At 39.3% G+C, this 20,599-nt stretch overlaps 1 protein-coding gene across 1 annotated transcript; it reads right to left on the bottom strand.

The window, feature by feature from the left end:
* Positions 1-565: 565 nt before the first annotated feature.
* On the bottom strand, positions 566-19,166 carry bco2b (beta-carotene oxygenase 2b). The gene is made up of 13 exons (XM_061918790.1): positions 19,150-19,166; positions 17,927-18,056; positions 17,649-17,847; positions 17,358-17,569; positions 17,111-17,226; positions 14,616-14,718; positions 14,402-14,530; positions 7,592-7,752; positions 7,320-7,487; positions 7,090-7,227; positions 4,292-4,474; positions 4,096-4,206; positions 566-1,133 (listed from the first exon to the last, which is right to left on the bottom strand). The coding sequence occupies exons 2-13, from the start codon at positions 18,051-18,053 to the stop codon at positions 1,017-1,019; spliced, it is 1,764 nt and encodes a 587-aa protein (XP_061774774.1). The 5' UTR covers positions 18,054-18,056; positions 19,150-19,166; the 3' UTR covers positions 566-1,016.
* Between the last annotated feature and the right edge of the window lie 1,433 nt (positions 19,167-20,599).

The following is a 20,599-nucleotide window of genomic DNA, read 5'->3' as shown; positions in this document are numbered from 1 at the left end:
GCCAGTTTATGCACTATTTAGAGAGAGGCCACATGCGTTTCCCTTGTAGTAACAGCATTGTTCTCATCAATTATACAAAGTGTTAAGGATAAAAATGCTGCTGAAGAGATGTATTTGAATCATGTTTTACAGCTTGCAGTTAAACTGGTCGAATAAACCATGACACATGTGTTTTTTACTGCTGTAATACTGCTTGATAGTCACTTTTACCGGTCATTCCAGTGAGAAAGCAGCAGTGGATACATCCCAAAGGCTGGATCTGGAGACCCTTTTGAAAGAAGCTCAAAACATTGAATCCTTCCTAAAAGATAAGAAGAATCAGCTAAAGCAAACACTGGTTCTGATTTCTAATAAACTGTCTGATTAATTTCATTGGATGAATTTATGTATGTATATATTTTTGAGGTGTGTCTCATTTTACTGACATATTTTCAGCTAAATGGAAGTTTGTGTTGTATTATGTTCAGTTGTGAGTAGGATCTTAATGGACTACTGTAGTTTCATTTCATTACACTGTATAAAATGGGACATTTCTGTGACTCCATTTAAAATAATATATCTTCACTTGGCGTCATTTTTTGTTGGATTTATTTATTGTTGGGTATTTCTTTACAGAACAGCCTGGTGTACATACATGCTTGAAATATGAAAAAAACCCTAAAATGTTACATCTGCACAAATAAGACCATGAACATATCCATACATTCATGTTTGGTTAACAATAACATGTACACTATTTATGTTTTCATCTTTGGATATTTAATCAATAAAAATGTTGGTCATACTATATCATCACAAAGGGGAGAGACACTCTTTAAGTCAAAGAAAACACATGAATTTACCATAAAAACATTTAATCAAATGTGTTAAGCAATTACATAACGGTGTACCAATTCATGAGAGGACAGACACCATACAAGCATCACATTTGTACCTCATTTAAATTTAGTACTCTTTAGTGCATAGCATTAAGTAAGTATAGCCCATTTACTATTAATATAATATTTTTTACATTTCTAGGCTGAGGCATTGAATGTTCCATGGAAACCGTATGGGATATTCACAGGCACTTCAGCCCTGGCCAACTCTTCGAATGTCTTGGCATCCAAAACCAAGAGGAACGTACGCTTGTCCTGAAAAGAACAAATAATGAAAATAATTAGTTCTTTAACATTGCTGGCACAACCCTTGTGTTAGGAGGATGTACATTTAAAGAAAACCTAAGACAATTTTCTTATTTTCTGATTTTTTAATGTTGTCACAATGTCGGATACTCAACTTGTGTTAAACAACAGAGCATCCAAAACTGCATGCAAGCTCATGCACTAATGCTTAAACCTTACCATTTGATGCTTTGGCATTGTTTGAGTCTTTTTTTAACAACAGTGGACCATTTGTGGCGTCACAGCCTGACAAACATATTTATGTGTGCATCTTAGTAGCCAGGCTTCCTTCCAATTTATTGTGCTGAGACTGTAAGCTGCAGCTTCATCTCATACGCTACTGCAGGGCTTCTCAATTATATTCTGATACGCCCCCTTAGGAAGAAGAACATAAATTGTGCCTGTACCCACTCTCCACCGTGGCTATCCATCCATCCATCCATCCATCATCTACCGCTTATCCGAGGTTGGGTCGCGGGGGCAGCAGCCTAAGCAGGGAAGCCCAGACTTCCCTCTCCCCAGCCACTTCGTCCAGCTCTTCCCGGGGGATCCTGAGGCGTTCCCAGGCCAGCCGGGAGACCTTCCTAACGTGTCCTGGGTCTTCCCCGTGGCCTCTTACCGGTTGGACGTGCCCTAAACACCTCCCTAGGGAGGCGTTCGGGTGGCATCCTGACCAGATGCCCGAGCCACCTCATCTGGCTCCTCTCGATGTGGAGGAGCAGCGGCTTTACTTTGAGTTCCTCCCGGATGGCAGAGCTTCTCACCCTATCTCTAAGGGAGAGCCCCGCCACCCGGCGGAGGAAACTCATTTCGGCCACTTGTACCCGTGATCTTATCCTTTCGGTCATGACCCAAAGCTCATGACCATAGGTGAGGATGGGAACGTAGCTCGAACGGTAAATTGAGAGCTTTGGCTTCCGGCTCAGCTCCTTCTTCACCACAACGGATCGATACAACGTCCGCATTACTGAAGACGCCGCACTGATCCGCCTGTCGATCTCACGATCCACTCTTCCCTCACTCGTGAACAAGATTCCTAGGTACTTGAACTCCTCCACTTGGGGCAGGGTCTCCTCCCCATCCCGGAGATGGCACTCCACCCTTTTCCGGGCGAGAACCATGGACTCGGACTTGGAGGTGCTGATTCTCATTCCGGTCGCTTCACACTCGGCTGCGCACCAATCCAGTGAGAGCTGAAGATCCCGGCCAGATGAAGCCATCAGGACCACATCATCTGCAAAAAGCCGAGACCTAATCCCGGGGCCACCAAACCGGAACCCCTCAACGCCTTGACTGCGCCTAGAAATTCTGTCCATAAAAGTTATGAACAGAATCGGTGACAAAGGACAGCTTTGGCGGAGTCCAATCCTCACTGGAAACGTGAACCGTGGCTATAATTAGCATAATTTATCCATACAATTGTTATAAGTACATCTCTGCATAGCATTGTATTCTTATTAAAAATAAAGAAAACAACACACCGTTTTTTCCCCGTCTCCCATTGTACTCACGGTGAAGCCAAGCGCTATATGCTTCGTCATATTTATTTGTCTTAGCTTTCTGGTGACTTTTGTTTGTCTCATTATCTCCTTCTCTCTTTGCCTTTCTTTTCAGCCCATTTAAAAAAAATCCCATAATGTCTCCTGGGGGTTTGATCACTACGCTTCAAATATCCCTTTCTGTGCTGTGTGTATAAAAGCCCGTTGCAAACAAAAAAATCCCACAACATAGTGCTAATACTCCCTGTGCACACTCTGACAACCAGAGAGAGTATGGCCAGGGAATATCTTAAATGATTGGTCAAAAGCCCCTTCCGTGACTACAGGGCGCTATGTTTGCAACCAGTTTTGAAACTGAATTGGCCATACTTTCTATATACTCTGTGACAATGACAGCACCACTGCCACCTTCTGCAGTGGATGTGCAATTACACTCGATTGGAATTGAATTAGCCGCTAAACTCTAATGAAAATGCAATTACTAATTGGTTTGGGGGGGCCACAAGAGAAGGTAAAATATTTTTTATAGAAGTATTATTTTCATCCAATTGTGTTTTCAGCTTTTACATTCAGTATACTGATCATTAAGTTTATTTTGATCCTATCTGAATTATGAGGGTTAATAATGTTTCTGTGCAGCAAAATCTACGCCAAATTTATTTCATAGCACATCCAAAGCATATTATCTAGATCAGTGATTCTCAAAGGTTTTTAACAAAGTATCACCTCAGAAAAGACTTGGCTTTCCATGTACCACCATGAAGAGCAACATTAAAATACAATAGCGTAGTAGACCTAAGTATTCATTAAAAACAAGACTAGGTTTTATTTAAAAATTATATTATATTTATTTGGCCACTGTAATATTACACACAGATTGAACAGTAACACTGTGTTTGAATGTAGGAACACTAAAAGGGGAGGGCGTGGCGAAGTGGGAGAGTGGCCGTGCGCAACCCAAGGGTCCCTGGTTCAATCCCCACCTAGTACCAACCTTGTCACGTCCGTTGTGTCCTGAGCAAGACACTTCACCCTTGATCCTGATGGGTGCTGGTTAGCGCCTTGCATGGCAGCTCCCTCCACCAGTGTGTGAATGTGTGTGTGAATGGGTAAATGTGGAAGTAGTGTCAAAGCGCTTTGAGTACCTTGAAGGTAGAAAAGCGCTATACAAGTACAACCCATTTATCATTTAAACACTGTATTTTAATGAATACTTTTTGGGGTGTGCATGCGACTTGATGGAGACCACCAAATACCACTAGTGGTACACAAGCCACAGTTTGAGAGAATCACTGATCTAGACCAAGTGGGTTGAATATACAGTAAATTAGAATCATCAAACGTCCCCTTTCATAACTTTGTGTAAGGTAGTGGTTATAATCGTGTAGTCACATCTTGTAGTTGATTTTCTTATGTAACGATAGTAGACCAACCATTTTTGGAGTGATGACCACAGACAAAATAACACCGTCGTCCTCCTCTGTAGCATTAGGTGAGGGGATGAAGACTGGTTCTGAAGGATATAAATCCTCTTGTTCCCAAACCTTTGAGAAAAAGCAGAGAAACGATTACATGATCAATTTTTTTTGCCATGTATTTGTAACGCAAAAAAGCAAAACATTTCCCAACCTTCATGGTTTTGCCTAGGCTGTCCATCTTGATCAGTGTGTCTCCAACAAGGTGTCTGAAGCCACAGCCATAGAAGTAGCGGTACGGACGGGTGTTGTACTTGTCATAGTTGATGGCAGGAAACTCAAGACCACCATACTGATGAAGATCTTCCCCATGAAGATCCTCATGGGTACAGAAGATCTGCAAAAAGTATTTAACTGAAACTAATGCTACACCACTTGGTAAACATAATGAAGGGATAACGTAAAATGGTAAATGTATTATACTTGTATAGCGCTTTTCTACCTCCAAGATACTCAAAGTGCTTTGACACTATTTCCACATTCACCCTTACATTCACACACTGATGACGGGCGCTGACATGCAAGGCCCTAACCATGACCCATCGGGAGCAAGGGTGAAGTGTCTTGTCCAAGGACACAACGGGTGTTACTCGGATGGCCGTCCCCAAGAGAATGAAAAGGAGGAACATCAGTGTGCAATATTTTGCCTACTTAACTAGTTACTTTTGTTTAGTATTAACAGACCTACTAACATAATAATAATGGATTCGATTTTTTATCGCGCTTTTCTATTATTAGATACTCAAAGCGCTCATAGAGAAGTGGGAACCCATGATTCATTCACACCCGGTGGTAGTAAGCTACCTTTGTTGCCACAGCTGCCCTGGGGTAGACTGACGGATGCGAGGCTGACAGTTTTGCGTCAATAGCTCCTCCGACCACCACCTATCATTCATTCATTCACCGGTGTGAGCGGTACCAAGGCAAAGGGTGAAGTGTTCTGCCCAAGGACACAACGGCAGCGATTTGGATGTCAAGAGGCGGGGAGCGAACCTGCAACTCTCAGGTTTCTGGCACGGCCGCTCTACCCACTACGACATACCGCCCCCAACATGTATGTATTGTTTGTACTTTGCATGCATTTTGACCATTAAAAGACTTGTATGCTTCACTGATCTCTAAGTCTCTAAAACCTGGATCATGCTCCAGTGTTTAGGCATGAGTCTGTGCTTCACCCACTTGCTCCTTCCCCTGCACCCCCTGTAAACCCTTTTTGCATGGATGAAGTACACTTCCGCACAAACCTAACCTTGAGTAACCTCCGACAATCTGTATTAATAATTCACGGGAGATCGTTGTCACCACAAAACATTGTACCATATTTTTCGGACTATAAGTCGCAGTTTTTTTCAGAGTTTGGCCGGGGGTGCGACATATACTCCGGAGCGACTATTGTGTGAAATTATTAACACGTTGCCATAAAATATCAAATAATATTATTTATCTCATTCGCGGAAGAGACGAAAAAAATCTCAGCAATCGTCACACACACGTCAGCAATCGTCACACACACATCAACCAATAAGAATTTGGCGGGGGAGGGTCATGGCAGAAGTGCATTGTGGGTCATGGAATGCTAACTGCTATATGCTATATGCTACTGCCGTAGCTATTAAAGTGGATCATTTCACCGTTGCCGTCTGAGAAGGACTGAACAAATATTGGACCGAAAAGGAAATCATGTACTGCAGATTACAAGCTGGACGTAGTGAAATATGCAGCAGAAAACGACAAGACGAAACGGCGCATACCTTTGGAGTTGGCAGAGTTGTTTAGAAGCGACATCGAGGAAGAAGATTTCATCGGATTTATCGATTAGGAGTGACAGATTGTTTGGTAAACGTATAGCATGTTCTATATGTTATAGTTATTTGAATGACTCTTATCATAATATGTTACGTTAACATACCAGGCACCTTCTCAGTTGGTTATTTATGCGTCATATAACGTACACTTCTTCAGCCTGTTGTTCACTATTCTTTATTTATTTTAAATTGCCTTTCAAATGTCTATTCTTGGTGTTGGATTTTATCAAATAAATCTCCCCCCAAAATGCGATTTATACTCCAGTGTGACGTATATATGTTTTTTTCCTTCTTTATTATGCATTTTCGGCCGGTGCGACGTATACTCCAGAGCGATTTATAATCCGAAAAATAAGGTAATGTGATTTAGTGTTTACAATGTAAGACAGCATACAGAAACTTTTAAATACAAGATATGGGAAATTATAGAGTTTAAGAGTAGCGTTGGTTAGTGTTTGTTTGTTGCATCATGGATATTTCACTTACAGTGGCATTATTAGAAATTCTAATGATTCAAGATTCATTGTTAATTCAATTTATTTGTTAAGTTTATAAACTTGCAGTCATTGGCATTAAACCAACAAAACAAAAACAGTTGAACACAGCCAATATTACAATGGGTCAATAGTTACTCCTGCTTTGGAAATTGTCCACATTTGGTTGAATATGGACATTTTGTGCTTGAATTTTTACCTGCGGACATCAACAGAGTTAGGAGAAATATACCTTATTTGTCACCAGTTAAAATAATAAGGTTATGATTAACGGTACAAAAAAAAACGTTTTCTTGTACAGCAACAATATCCCGACTACATTTTTATATTTTGTAATATGATTTAGGTTTAGTATGATTTCTTTAAAAGCCTGGAACTGCTTTTTTGTTATTACTTACATTTACTACATACTTACACTTACAGAAAAAACAGTTTAGCCAAGTAGCACATTCAATTCCCCGCCCCAATTGTTTTTTTCTACTATATATTGGAATGCCAGAACAAGACTATAATATAAGTTTAAGATTACGGTGCCTGTCCTCAGGTAACAAAACTTTTTACAAGCCACTTCATTCACAAGAAAGATGAGCCTGACAAAAAATTAATTTACATGACAAATTGCTATAACAGTATGTAGTATAAAAGTAGTTTACCTTTTTCTTGCCAATCCTTAATGAGGTGGCTGAGCTCTTAGGCAGGTTGTTCAAGTTCTGGTTGTAGGGTGTCTTGTCATCAACATTGAGAGGAAGAACAAAGCGGCGTGGGAAGACTCTACACATCGTGTTATACACCTGAGGATAATAATGTAATTACTTTGAGATCCAGAAAAATACTTATGTTTAATTCAAGTAATTATCATCACCCTTTTGTCATATTTCCTTACCTCGTCAAGATCTTCTCCAGACTTGCGAAGGTTCTGGATGTTGTAGTTTCCTATTGCCATGCCATCGTCTGACGCACACATGTCTATGATTAAATAACCATCTTCTTCAAAGGCATTAATCTGGTGGAAGGTTGACAGTGGCTTGGCGATGTACTTAAGGGAATCCACCTGGATTTGACAAATGAATTAAAACATTAGGTAAAATAAAACTCAAAGTGAAAATACTGTATTCAGTTTAATTAGGCTGAATCTAATGTGGAAAAAAACCTCACCTTCCCAGTTTTTTTATGAATCAGATGAAAGATGGTGTTGAGTTTTGGATCCCAATAAAAGCCGTCACTAATGCTCTTTCCTCTCAGTTTTCCTGTTACAATCTTCAACAGGTCCATCTTGATGGGCTGCTCAATGAACACCACATAGTTCTGAGACATTGCTAAAATGGAGTCAAAGGGGATAACGTAAGTTTTACTGCCCATCAGGCTTTTAAGCCAATTGTTGAAATTTAAGAACAAATTAATTCAGTAAGTAAGTGTTTATTTCAAAAACTAAACATCACTGCAATACCTTTATCCATCTTCACCTATAGCTAATTGCTGTTGAGCATTAGTTGTCTAATGACTGACTTCATCTGATTAACTGCCTGAAATATCGACTGGTGTTCACTACTTGGCTGTTGGTATTATAGTATTATTTTTCATTTATCGTTCATACGTGGTTACTAGGGGTGTGGGAAAAAATCGATTCGAATACGAATCGAATCGTTTACGTTGTGCGATTCAGAATCGTTTCTCATTTTTTAAAAATCGCTTTTTTTTTTTAAATGTAAAAAAAAAATGTATTTATTTATTTTTTTAATCAATCCAAAAAACCACTACATAGCAATACCATAACAATGCAATCCGATTCCAAAACCAAACCTGACCCAGCAACACTCAGAACTGCAATAAACAGAGCAGTTGAGAGGAGACACAAACACGACACAGAACAAACCAAAAGTAGTGAAACAAAAATGAATATTATCAACAACAGTATCAATATTAATTATAATTTCAGCATAGCAGTGATTAAAAATCCCTCACTGACATTATCATTAGACATTTATAAATATAATAAAAAAGAACAGTAGTGTCACAGTGGCTTACACTTGCATCACATCTCATAAGCTTGACAACACACTGTGTCCAATGTTTTCACAAAGATAAAATAAGTCATATTTTTGGTTCGTTTAATAGTTAAAACAAATTTACATTATTGCAATCAGTTGATAAAACATTGTCCTTTACAATTATAAAAGCTTTTTTGTTTTTAAATCTACTACTCTGCTGGCATGTCAGCAGACTGGGGTGGATCCTGCTGGAATCCTATGTATTGAATGAATACAGAATTGTTTTGAATCGGAAAAATATCGTTATTGAATCGAGAATCGAATGAAATCGAAAAAATCGATATAGTATCGAATCGTGACCCCAAGAATCGATATTGAATCGAATCGTGGAACACCCAAAGATTCACAGCCCTACTGGTTACTCTCAGCTATAATGTTTTTTTCAACTAGACTCCTGTTTAAGTGTAATATTCCACTTGAGCATTTTCTGTTTTGAAACTCCACATTCATTCGAGTTAGTTGGTTTGTTGTTGCGGTCTTGTTTGCCTCGTTGCAAGTACAATTTTCCTTTCTCAGCTGGATACTTATGTTTCAGATACTGTAATAAGTTTGTTGTGCTACTGCCTTTTAAAACAAACTTTGCAGCATACAGTCACTTTTTCCATTTCTGTTGCCGTAAATCCAAACCGCTGATGACACTATACATTTTTTTGGTACAAACTGCTTGCTCTCTTTTGCGAGAGCAGTAGCCTTGTTGTTGAAAGTGTGTGATTCTCTGCTAAGAAAATGACCAGGAGTGTGAAAGCTATGGAAGCTCCTGTGGGCAAAGACCAGCTGGAGCAATAAGAGAAAAAGAGATTTATCTTTGGCTGCAACTTAAAACTTGCGTCATCGATAGGGGTGTAATGGTAAGTGTATTTGTAGTGAACAGTTTCGGTACGGGGGTTTCAGTGTACCGAACAAGTTTCCACATGGACATATCAAGTAGCGTACCGCACATTGTGTAACCAATGCAGAGCAAGGCACAACACAGGGCATACTACTAGCGACCGGGCTACGACAACATGTAAAAGCCAGAGCTGGAAGACCCTCCTGCCTCGTTAGATCTCCCGTTTGGGAACACTTTGGCTGCGCGATACAACAACGGAGGACGGAGGTTCGCCCACATTGTTCAGCAGCTGCTTCTGACAACACGTCAAACACGCTAACCCGTTAAAGCAGCCTCTCCTCTGCAAGTCAGGCAGGGCTAAAGCTATAACAAAAGTTTTTATAGCAGCAGATTTAATACCACATTGCATTGAAAACTAGAACCACTTCTTCTGTGGAAGATAATGGGCCCATTTATCCTCTTACTGCCAAGTTAGCCAGGCTGTTGTGGGGGGGTTGGGGGGCATTGAAACTGTTTAATGTTGCACACTCTATACGTAGAAGAAAAGTTGTCATTTTATGTAATCTGAGCAACAACTTGAGGCATTTTAATGTTGACTAACGTGACTTAAACAAGATGAAAGACTTATTGGGGTGTTACCATTTAGTGGTCAATTGTACGGAATATGTACTGTACTGCGTACTTACCAACCTTGAGACCTCCGATTTTGGAAGATGGGGGAGTGGGTGGTGGGGCGGGGGGCGTGGTTTGGTGCGGGGCGTGGTTAAGAAGCGAGGAGTATATTTACAGCTACATTTCACCAAGTCAAATATTTCACATACTTGACTTTCTGTGAATTCTAGGTATATATATATGTATATATATATATATATATATATATATATATATATATATATATATATGTATATAAGAAATACTTGAATTTCAGTGTTCATTTATTTACACATTTAAACACATAACACTCATGTACTCATTGTCGAGTTAAGGGTTGAATTCTCTGCTAGTCAAATATAACCAGAAATCATGTTCATAATTAAAGATTACATTATTATTTTTTTTACTTTCCCAAAATATCTAAAAGTATTCATATTCTCTTCATGTCATATTATGCTCCTTCCAATGCTGTTGTTTTTAGTTTTAGAATTCAGCTAGTTTATGTTGCCATGCTGTAGGAAATCTGCCCGAGGGGACATACAGGTGATAGACAGTTGCGATAGCCAATCAGATCACAAGTTGTTGACAGTAGATTATCTAAGTAGCCTGATGTTAACGAGACTGTGATTGGATACTCACTTGTCATTCCAAAGTGAGTATCCATTCACAAGTGGCAATTTAGCAGGAAGTGTTGCGCCGTAGCCATATCGGTATAGCAGAGAAGGAGAACAAAATGTTGATTAAGTGGCAGATATATTTGCAAGGCCATTTTCAAGAAGGATATTTAAAGAGAAACTACAAACCCCGTTTCCATATGAGTTGGGAAACTGTTGGATGTAAATATAAACGGAATACAATGATTTGCAAATCATTTTCAACCCATATTCAGTTGAATATGCTACAAAGACAACATATTTGATGTTCAAACTGATAAACTTTTTTTTTTGTTGCAAATAATCATTAACTTTAGAATTTGATGCCAGCAACACGTGACAAAGAAGTTGGGAAAGGTGGCAATAAATACCGATAAAGTTGGGGAATGCTCATCAAACACTTACAGTATTTGGAACATTCCACAGGTGTGCAGACTAATTGGTATCAGGTGGGTGCCATGATTGGCTATAAAAACAGCTTCCCAAAAAAATGCACAGTCTTTCACAAGAAAGGGTGGGATGAGGTACACCCCTTTGTCGACAACCGCGTGAGCAAATAGTCAAACAGTTTAAGAACAACGTTTCTCAAAGTGCAATTGCAAGAAATTTAGAGATTTCAACATCTACGGTCCATAATATCCTGAAAAGGTTCAGAGAATCTGGGGAAATCTTTACACGTAAGCGGCATGGCCGGAAACCAACATTGAATGACCATCAAACGGCACTGTATCAAAAACCGACATCAATCTCTGAAGGATATCACCACGTGGGCTCAGGAACACTTCAGAAAACCACTGTCACGAAATACAGTTCTTCGCAAGTGCAAGTTAAAGCTCTACTATGGAAAGCGAAAGGCATTTATCAACAACATCCAGAAACGCCGCCGGCTTCTCTGGGCCCGAGATCATCTAAGATGGACTGTTGCAAAGTGGAAAGGTGTTCTGTAGTCTGACGAATCCACATTTCAAATTGTTTTTGGAAATATTCGACATCGTGTCATTCAGACCAAAGGGGAAGCGAACCATCCAGACTGTTATCGACACAAAGTTCAAAAGCCAGCATCTGTGATGGTACGGGGGGGCATTAGTGCCCAAGGCATGGGTAACTTACACACCTGTGGAGACACCATTAATGCTGAAAGGTACATACAGGTTTTGTAACAACATATGCTGCCATCTAAGCGCCGTCTTTTTCATGGACGCCCCTGCTTATTTCAGCAAGATAATGCCAAGCCACATTCAGCACGTGTTTCAACAGTGTGGCTTCATAAAAAAAGAGTGTGGGTACTTTCCTGGCCCGCCTGCAGTCCAGACCTGTCTCCCATCAAAAATGTGTGGAGCATTATGAAGCGTAAAATACAACAGCGGAGATCCCGGACTGTTGAACTACTGAAGCTCTACATAAAACAAGAATGGGAAAGAATTCCGCTTTCAATGCTTCAACAATTAGTTTCCTCAGTTACCAAACGTTTATTGAGTGTTGTTAAAAGAAAAGGTGATGTAACACAGTGGTGAACATGCCCTTTCCCAACTACTTTGGCACGTGTTGCAGCCATGAAATTCTAAGTTGATTATTATTTGCAAAAAAAATAAATAAAGTTTATGAGTTTTAACATCAAATATCTTGTCTTTGTAGTGCATTCAATTGAATATGGGTTGAAAATGATTTGCAAATCATTGTATTCCGTTTATATTTACATCTAACACAATTTCCCAACTCATATGGAAACGGGGTTTGTACATCTTGTGAGACGATGACGGCCAACCCTGGAAGCTAGCTCAGTTGTTCTGGTGATGAAGTGGGCAAATGCTCGCCATTTCCACTCCAATAAGCCGAGGCGTACCACGGCGTCGAATAGGTGCTACACATTGTGAGTTCAAATATTAAATTTTTTCACTTTTAATATGTTTTTTGCATTTTTAATTTTGACAGTACCACATAAGATATGTTTTAATTGCCGATGCGTTTTAATAGATTTTTAAATGCGCCAGAAAATATCCAATTTTGTACACTGTTACGGTTATTCAGCGCGAAGTACGCCATAAATGTGTTCCTGTATTGTATTTCTCCAGCAATGGTCATGTGATGACATAAATGATGGTATTTTGAGAGGTATTCATTGAAGTCGGACATCACTGAAGGCCTAGGTGGGAAACGCACGGCCCACCACTGTAATGTATAGTAAGGAGGCACAAATAATAGAGGATATGGCTAGTGCTGCTGCAAAAGCATCCAGTTTTAGTCAAAAATAAATGTGGCGTAAGTGCGGTTTTAGGTACTTTGGCTGTCGATAAGCCTGTGTGCAAACTGTGCTACAATGCAGTCAAGAAGTAGTATGTCAAATTTGGCAAAGCATCTTCGGGATCGACATCCGGGCCTTTATGATGAATTTTGACATGTTAGCAAACATTCAGTTTCAAACTCATTATTGATGTTATTCTGGCCTGTGGCCCCCATAAAAGTTGGCCACCTTATGGTTAGCATACAGTTGCAACTCGTAGTTAAAGGCCTACTGAAACCCACTACTACCGACCACGCAGTCTGATAGTTTATATATCAATGATGAAATATTAACATTGCAACACATGCCAATACTGCTTTTTTAGTTTAATAAATTGCAATTTTAAATTTCACGCAAGGTATCCTGTTGAAAATGTTGTGGTATGATGACGCGTGCGTGTGACGTCACCGGTGGTAGCGGACATGTTCTCCCAGCACCGATCACGGCTAAAAGTAGTCTGTTTTTATCGCATAATTACACAGTATTCTGGACATCTGTGTTGCTGAATCTTTTGCAATTTGTTCAATTAATCATGGAGACAAAAATGCATTTGATGGAAAGCGGTGTATTTCAGCCGGCTGTAGCAACACAAACACAGCCGGTGTTTCTTTGTTTGTTGTGAAGCTTTAATATGGAACAGAGCAGTCAAGCGGACATGGTTCCCAACCACAGGTTTCGGTGAGAAAATTGTGGTAATAAGTCGGCTCTTACCATAAACATGAGCGGAGCTTGTGTCGTTCCTCCTGCAGCTGTCAAAGAGGCAGCTGCAACTTCCTTGGCTCCTCCGTGGCTTCTCTTAGAGATACTGGCGGTCACCACACCCCTCCCTTTAGGTATGACTATATAATCTCACTAAAACACTAGTAACACAGATAAGGGATTTTCCAGAATTATCCTAGTAAATGTGTCTAATAACATCTGAATCGCTCCCACTGACCTTGTCGCTTTTTTATTCTTTTCTTCTAGTCCTTCACTCTCACTATCCTCATCCACAAATCTTTCATACTCGCTCAAATTAATGGGGAAATTGTCGCTTTCTCGGTCCGAATCGCTCTAGCTACTGGTGGCTATGATTGTAAATAATGTGAGGATGTGAGGAGCTCTACAACAGGTGACGTCACGCGCACATCGTCTGCTACTTCCGGTACAGGCAAGGCTTTATTAGCGACCAAAAGTTGCAACTTTATCGTCGATGTTCTCTACGAAATCCTTTCAGCAAAAATTTGGCAATATCGCAAAATGATCAAGTATGACACATAGAATGGACCTGCTATCCCCGTTTAAATAAGAAAATCTCATTTCTGTAGGCCTTTAAAAGCTGTGTCAGGTTAATTAAAAGAAACCGTTAAAAAAATAGGCATGCCAATTAATAGACAATGTCAGTTTACTAAGTTTACATATATACAGTATTCTTTACGTTTCACCAAACAGCTTGTAAAATTTGTTGCAATACTTTATGACTTTAGAATGATTTGATATGTCATTTAAACTGCTGCTCACCAAAACTGTGGTAGTAGGATGGTTTGGTCTTGTCCACTGAGGGGATGGAGCAAAGTACCTTCACACCCTCCAGGGTTTCTTTGCTATTGTTTTTGGTGGGAGGCACTTCAATGATGTTGTAGTATGATCCTGAAAATTCAGACACGAATGATTTGAAAACTTTAGTCAGCTGCTACTCCACAAGCAGACAGTTAGGCAATGAATTACTCTTCACCTTTAGAGGAGTAGGAATTCCCCATGTTGTATGTTGTTCCATCAGGCTCAGTGTGGGGGTGTGCAGTGGCTCCGTTAACAGCAATAAAATCACTCCAGTTTACCTATTTGATACAGAACCAAGGAGGAAAATGATGCTGACATTGCTTTTTATGAGAAAAGTATAATAGTAGAAGAAAAAAGTAATCAAAAATATTGAATGAATGAATGACGTTATAAAATGCCATATACAGTATATATACAGTATAAATATATATATATATATATATATATATATATATATATATATATATATATATATATATAAATTAGGGCTGTGAATCTTTGGGTGTCCCATGTTTCAAGTCAATATCGATTCTTGGGGTCACGATTCGATAATATATCGACTTTTTTCAATTCGATTCGATTCTCGATTCAAAAATGATATTTTTCCGATTCAAAACGATTCTGTATTCATTCAATACATAGGATTTCAGCAGGATCTACCCCAGACTGCTGACATGCAAGCAGAGTAGTAGGTTTAAAAAAAAAAAAAGCTTTTAGAATTGTAAAGGACAATGTTTTATCAACTGATTGCAATAATGTAAATTTGTTTTTACTATTAAACGAACCAAAAATATGACTTATTTTATCTTTGGGAAAACATTGGACACAGTGTGTTGTCAAGCTTATGAGATGTGATGCAAGTGTAAGCCACTGTGACATTATTGTTCTTTTTTTATTATTTTTATAAATGTCTAATGATAATGTTAATGAGGGATTTTAATCACTGCTATGCTGAAATTATAAGTAATATTGATACTGTTGTTGATAATATTAATTTTTGTTTCACTACTTTTGCTTTGTTCTGTGTCGTGTTTGTGTCTCCTCTCATTTGCTCTGTTTATTGCAGTTCTGAGTGTTGCTGGGTCAGGTTTGGCTTTGTAATTGGATTGCATTGTTATGGTATTGTTGTGTAGTGGTTTATTGGATTGATAAAAAAAAATAACAATTTTTTTTTTTAAATCGATTTTTTTGAAAATGAGAATCGATTCTGAATCGCACAACGTATTCGATTTTGATTCGTATTTAATATATATATATATATATATATATATATAGTATATATATGTATATATATATATATATATATATATATATATATATATATATATACATATATATATCTATATAAAATATCATGAATATTATTAATATTAATTATATTATATTAATATTAATAATATTGGACAATCAATAAACTGAACAAAAGAGGCAATGTTAATTCCATGTAGTTTGTTCTTGATAGTAGACAGACAGATAGTAGTTGTGGTACATAGGTTTTTGTTAGCCATCTCTTGCAAAAGGTCAGACAAAGTACAAAAACTCAAGCATTTTTAAGCAAGTATTACATTCAAGACACCCAAAAATATTAACACAAACACATTTTATAGAGACTAAGTATAGTTTCACATAGGCGTGTTCTGATTAATATTGGATATAATTCCAATATCAGCAAAAAAATAAACAAGTATTTTCAATTGATCAACTATTTCGTAACATTCCACATTACAAAATAATGTATCAAGAAAATGTATGATTCAGTATAGTCCAATACTCAGAGACCTTAGTTTTGCATGCATAAAACAATGTGAAATACATATTATTGACAAATGATATTTATAAATGACCATTTAACATCACTTTCACGTTTATTGAAGACTTGTGTTAAAGATGTTGAGGAGCAGAGAGCCACAATGACATCACCTTCATACTTTGCTAAATGCTTTTGTTCAGATTCTATTGTTTCTCACCTTCCTTATTTAAGTGCTGCCACTTACAACATTCTTTGGCCTTATGGCAGGTTTTTTTGTAGACATATTTTAAATGTAAAAAAGCTGGTACACTAAGTCACTAAAACCCATGGGGGGTTATTTTGCAAACATATTAAATTAAAAAGAACATACAGACTGAGTCACCAAAGCGTGAGATTCTTTGCTTGGGCAATCGATTCCGCAGATTGATACACAGGCCAACAGATTAGTTTTTTTTGTGCAATGTTCATCTGTACCGTAACCGAGACGATATACAACGATCTGGGAAAACATTTAGCAAACATTTTCTGCAAAAAACTAATCATACAAATAGTGGGGCATATAAAAATTGAGGCACCTTTAAACTATTTTTCTTTTTTTTTCTACTCTTAACATTGTGCTCAAGTCCCTAAGTGACATCAGAATCAGAATCAGAAATACTTTATTAATCCCCCAGGGGAAATTAGATAAGAAATCATTTGGAGAGGTTGGCATATAACTATTTCAGGATATGTAATTTTAAAAAGCTTATTTTTTTGATGGTACAAGGTAATTTTAAAACTGTTTAATTACAATGTGTGCTAGTGTAGGGTGTTAAATATCACAACTAAACTTTTATTACACTATTTTTCGAATACTTCAGCATATAAAATATTAATGTGACATATACGTACACAGTGTCATAAACGTCACTCAGCATTACCTTTTTGGTCGTTTCCAACGTCTCAGGGTCCACTTTGTGCATCAAGTTGGTTTCTGTGCTAACATAGTAATCACCTTTGTAGGTCACAAAGCTCACATTGGCATTATCAGAGGACTCTAAAGGAGATAAAAGTTAATTGCCAAATTAAAAAACTGCCATATACTCAAATCCAATTCAGTCATATTTAGCTTTATTGTGTTTCAAATGCCTTTATTGAACAGAATTGAATTGTGCTGATAGTACTCACTTGGTAATTCAAATTTGGAGACGAAGCGTTGAAAGACGTTTTTACAAGGGTCTGGCACAGTTACAGTCCCAAATTCGGACACAGCAATGCGGTTATTTTCGTTGTTGGCCTGGTAACTCTCACTGGAGAGGAAGCGGCTTTTGTATGTCACCTGTCCCTTGGCAATTTTGAACTGGTGAAGAAGAGCCATTCCATCAAACCAGTGGTTGAACCTGAGGAGGAAGAGAGTTAAAACTTGTAAAGTGCTGCCCCGATTATCTTTAAGTATTTACTATTTGGCATCGTGCTTACTTCTGGTTTCCAATTTCAAACTTTCCTGGGCCATTTCTCAAGAAGCTACCGTTGATCCATTCCGGAAAGTTGCCCGTGATCTTTGTTGTGATTGGCTGTGGAGTCTCCTCCACACTGCACACTATATTCTCAATGCAAGGCAGACCGTGCACATCTGTAAAATGGTTGATGTTTTTCTTTGACTTGACTTTCTTAGGTGCTGTGAAAAATATAACAAAGTTAAAGTTAATAATTTAAGACAAAATTGATCCATCTAATCAATCAAATTATTGGTTTACCTGTCTTTTTCTCCTGCTGTTTAATGGCACTCATGGTCGTATGGTATCTGGTCACAGTGTCAAGATCCGGCTCTTTCTTCAGATGGGAATGCAGTTTTATACTCCACAGTCCCCTGGGTTGTGACATACTCTTACAAAGATAAGCCAAGACACGGTGTTTATGTAACACTTTCCAAACCCATTTTCATGCCTATTAGAAGAAAATAAAAGTGTCTTCTCAGTGCTATATTAATCACAATGAGCGCTTTTAGTTAAACAATTTATGTAAAGAGGTTAATAATGTTGGATGTGCTTCAGGTCTTGTCGTGGCCATCTGACCCCATGTTCCTGAAGTACTTCCTATGTGGGTTACACACACAGTATAATAGAATAGAATAGAAAGTACTTTATTGATCCCTGGGGGAAATTGTATATCTATGAGTACATTAAATAAACTTTGTGTATGCAAATAAGTATGTAAACAGTGCCCTAAATTACCTTGGAGGGAAGACAGTTTGACCACCGTAATTAAAATATGCATGCATATTGAAATTGTCAGGTCATTGTCTTGAATAGATAACAGCAGATTGGCTTGATCTTTTACAAAATTGTGTATTTTAAAATTAAGGCATGTCTGAATCTCCTGTTTTTGCAGTACTTGTCTTTTTACTTCAGTGCTTCTCAATTATTTTCTTTCATGACCTCATTTTGGGACAGAAATGTTCATTATACACCCCTGGAATTAATTACTGATAATATGTATTTACCTTTACAACCCACTGTGTGTGTGTTATATTCCTGTATTCGCCTCCTAAGATTCGTAAAGTACTTCCTTTTGTGCCATCACATGTGTGCTGGTATGAAGGGCTGAGTAAAATAAATGATTTGATCGATTATGGATCTCAGTGATGTGCGGTCAGGAGAGGCAGGGTAGACAGTGCCTCACCTGTGATCATGCAAAGAAATAAAATATATAATGATAAAATAATTGTAATTGTTAGTTTTTAATTTTAATTTAGTTTCACCAATTTGGATGATTTTTTCTTCAAAATCGCTGAATTTTCGCAATCCCTCGTAAACTTCTCTGTCTGCCGTGCGGCCAGAGCGCGTTCTTGTCTGGTGTGTTGCTGAGCGTTCAAAACGGCGGAGAAAAAAGTCTGAGGGAACCTGGTCAAGCAGCGGCTTTTTGCAATCACCCGGATGGGAAGAAGAGGAGTCCTGATTATTTTTTCCGCCGTCCTCACCACTCTCTGCAGAGACTTCCAGTCTGAGGCACTGCAGGCTCCAGTCCAGACAGAGATGCAGTTGGTTAGTAGACTCTCTATAGTGCCTCTGTTGAATGTGCTGAGAATGGAGGGAGGGAGCGGTGCTCTTTTCATCCAACGCCAAAAGTGCATGCGGTGCTGAGCTGGTTTTATAAGAGCTCTGGTTTGTAGGGACAAAGGAGGATTAACAGTTATCTGCACCTCCAGGAACTTGGTGCTACTCACCATCTCCACTGCTGTGCCATTGATGAAGAGTGGATTGTGCCTGGACTGGTGCCTCCTGAAGTCGGCGATGATCACCTTGGTCTTGTCGATGTTCAGGACCAGGTTGTTGGTTCTGCACCAGTCAACCAGATGTTTCACCTCCTTCCTGTAGTTCATGTCGTTGTTGTCACGGATTAGGCCCACTACTGTTGTGTCGGCAGCATAATTCACAATGTGGTTAGTAGTGGACCTGGCGCAGCAGTCATGGATCATCAGTGTGAACAGCAGCGTACTCAAGACGCAGCCCTTGGCAGAGCCGGTGCTCAGGGAGATGGCACTGGAGGTGTTGTTGCCCACTCTCACAGACTGGGGACTGTCTGTGAGGAATTCAAGCAGCCAGATGCATAGTGGGGTGCTGAATCCAAGGGAGGCCAGTTTGCTCAACAGGTGCTGCCATCACAGGTGCTTGTGTTGAATGCCAAGCTGAAGTCCAGAAACAACATCTGCACGTGTGTCCTTTCCTTCCAGATGTTCTAAGCTCAGGTGGAGTGCAGAAGTGATGGCATCCTCTGTGGAGTGGTTAGGGCGATAAGCAAATTGGTATGGGTCGAATGTGGGGGAATAATGTGTTCCTTTACAAGCCTCTCGAAGCACTTCATTATGATGGGGGTGAGTGCCAAGGTGCACTAATTATTGAGGGAGTAGATTGTGTATTTTTTTAGGCCCTCGAATAATTGTATTGTGTATTTTTTTAGGCACTGGATTGTAGCAGTCGTAAATCATGATGGTACCACAGCCTGGGTCAGCGAGGTGTTGAAGATGTCTGAAAACCCCAGCCAGCTGGTCTGCACATCCCCTAGGCTCCCTGCCCGGAATGTCATCAGGTCCCGCTGCTTTCCGGGGGTTCACTCTCCTCAGGGTTCTCCGGACATCCGCTGTGTCCAGGTCGACTGGCTGCTCATCAGGGCGAGGGATGGATTGTGTTGTGTGCTCTAAACCTTGTTCCGAGCCTGCCGAGCATTCAGCATTGCACGTACCTTACTGTTCAGCCAGGGTTTCTCGTTGGCCTGTACTCCTCCACACATGTGATTATTGTCTGTGGCGGCTGCATTACAAAATTCCCAGTCTGTGCATTCAAATCAGTCCTGTAATGCGTCCATTTCCCCCTCTGGCCAGGTCCTCACCTGCTTCACTGTAGCTTTTTTCCTGATCAGCAGGGGCTTGT

Source organism: Nerophis ophidion, linkage group LG13, assembly GCF_033978795.1.
Source record: "Nerophis ophidion isolate RoL-2023_Sa linkage group LG13, RoL_Noph_v1.0, whole genome shotgun sequence".
Classification (NCBI taxonomy): Eukaryota; Metazoa; Chordata; class Actinopteri; order Syngnathiformes; family Syngnathidae; genus Nerophis; species Nerophis ophidion.
This window is presented reverse-complemented; position numbering and strand designations above follow the sequence as displayed.

Bases quoted from the DNA above. Each gene is read 5' to 3' on its own strand.
- bco2b (XM_061918790.1), bottom strand. From the start codon at position 18,053: ATGTCACAACCCAGGGGACTGTGGAGTATAAAACTGCATTCCCATCTG. The intron at 17,848-17,926 runs GTAAACCAATAA...TATTTTTCACAG, and splicing joins ACAGCAGGAGAAAAAGACAG to CACCTAAGAAAGTCAAGTCA. The intron at 17,227-17,357 runs GTGAGTACTATC...TATCTCCTTTAG, and splicing joins CTCCAAATTTGAATTACCAA to AGTCCTCTGATAATGCCAAT.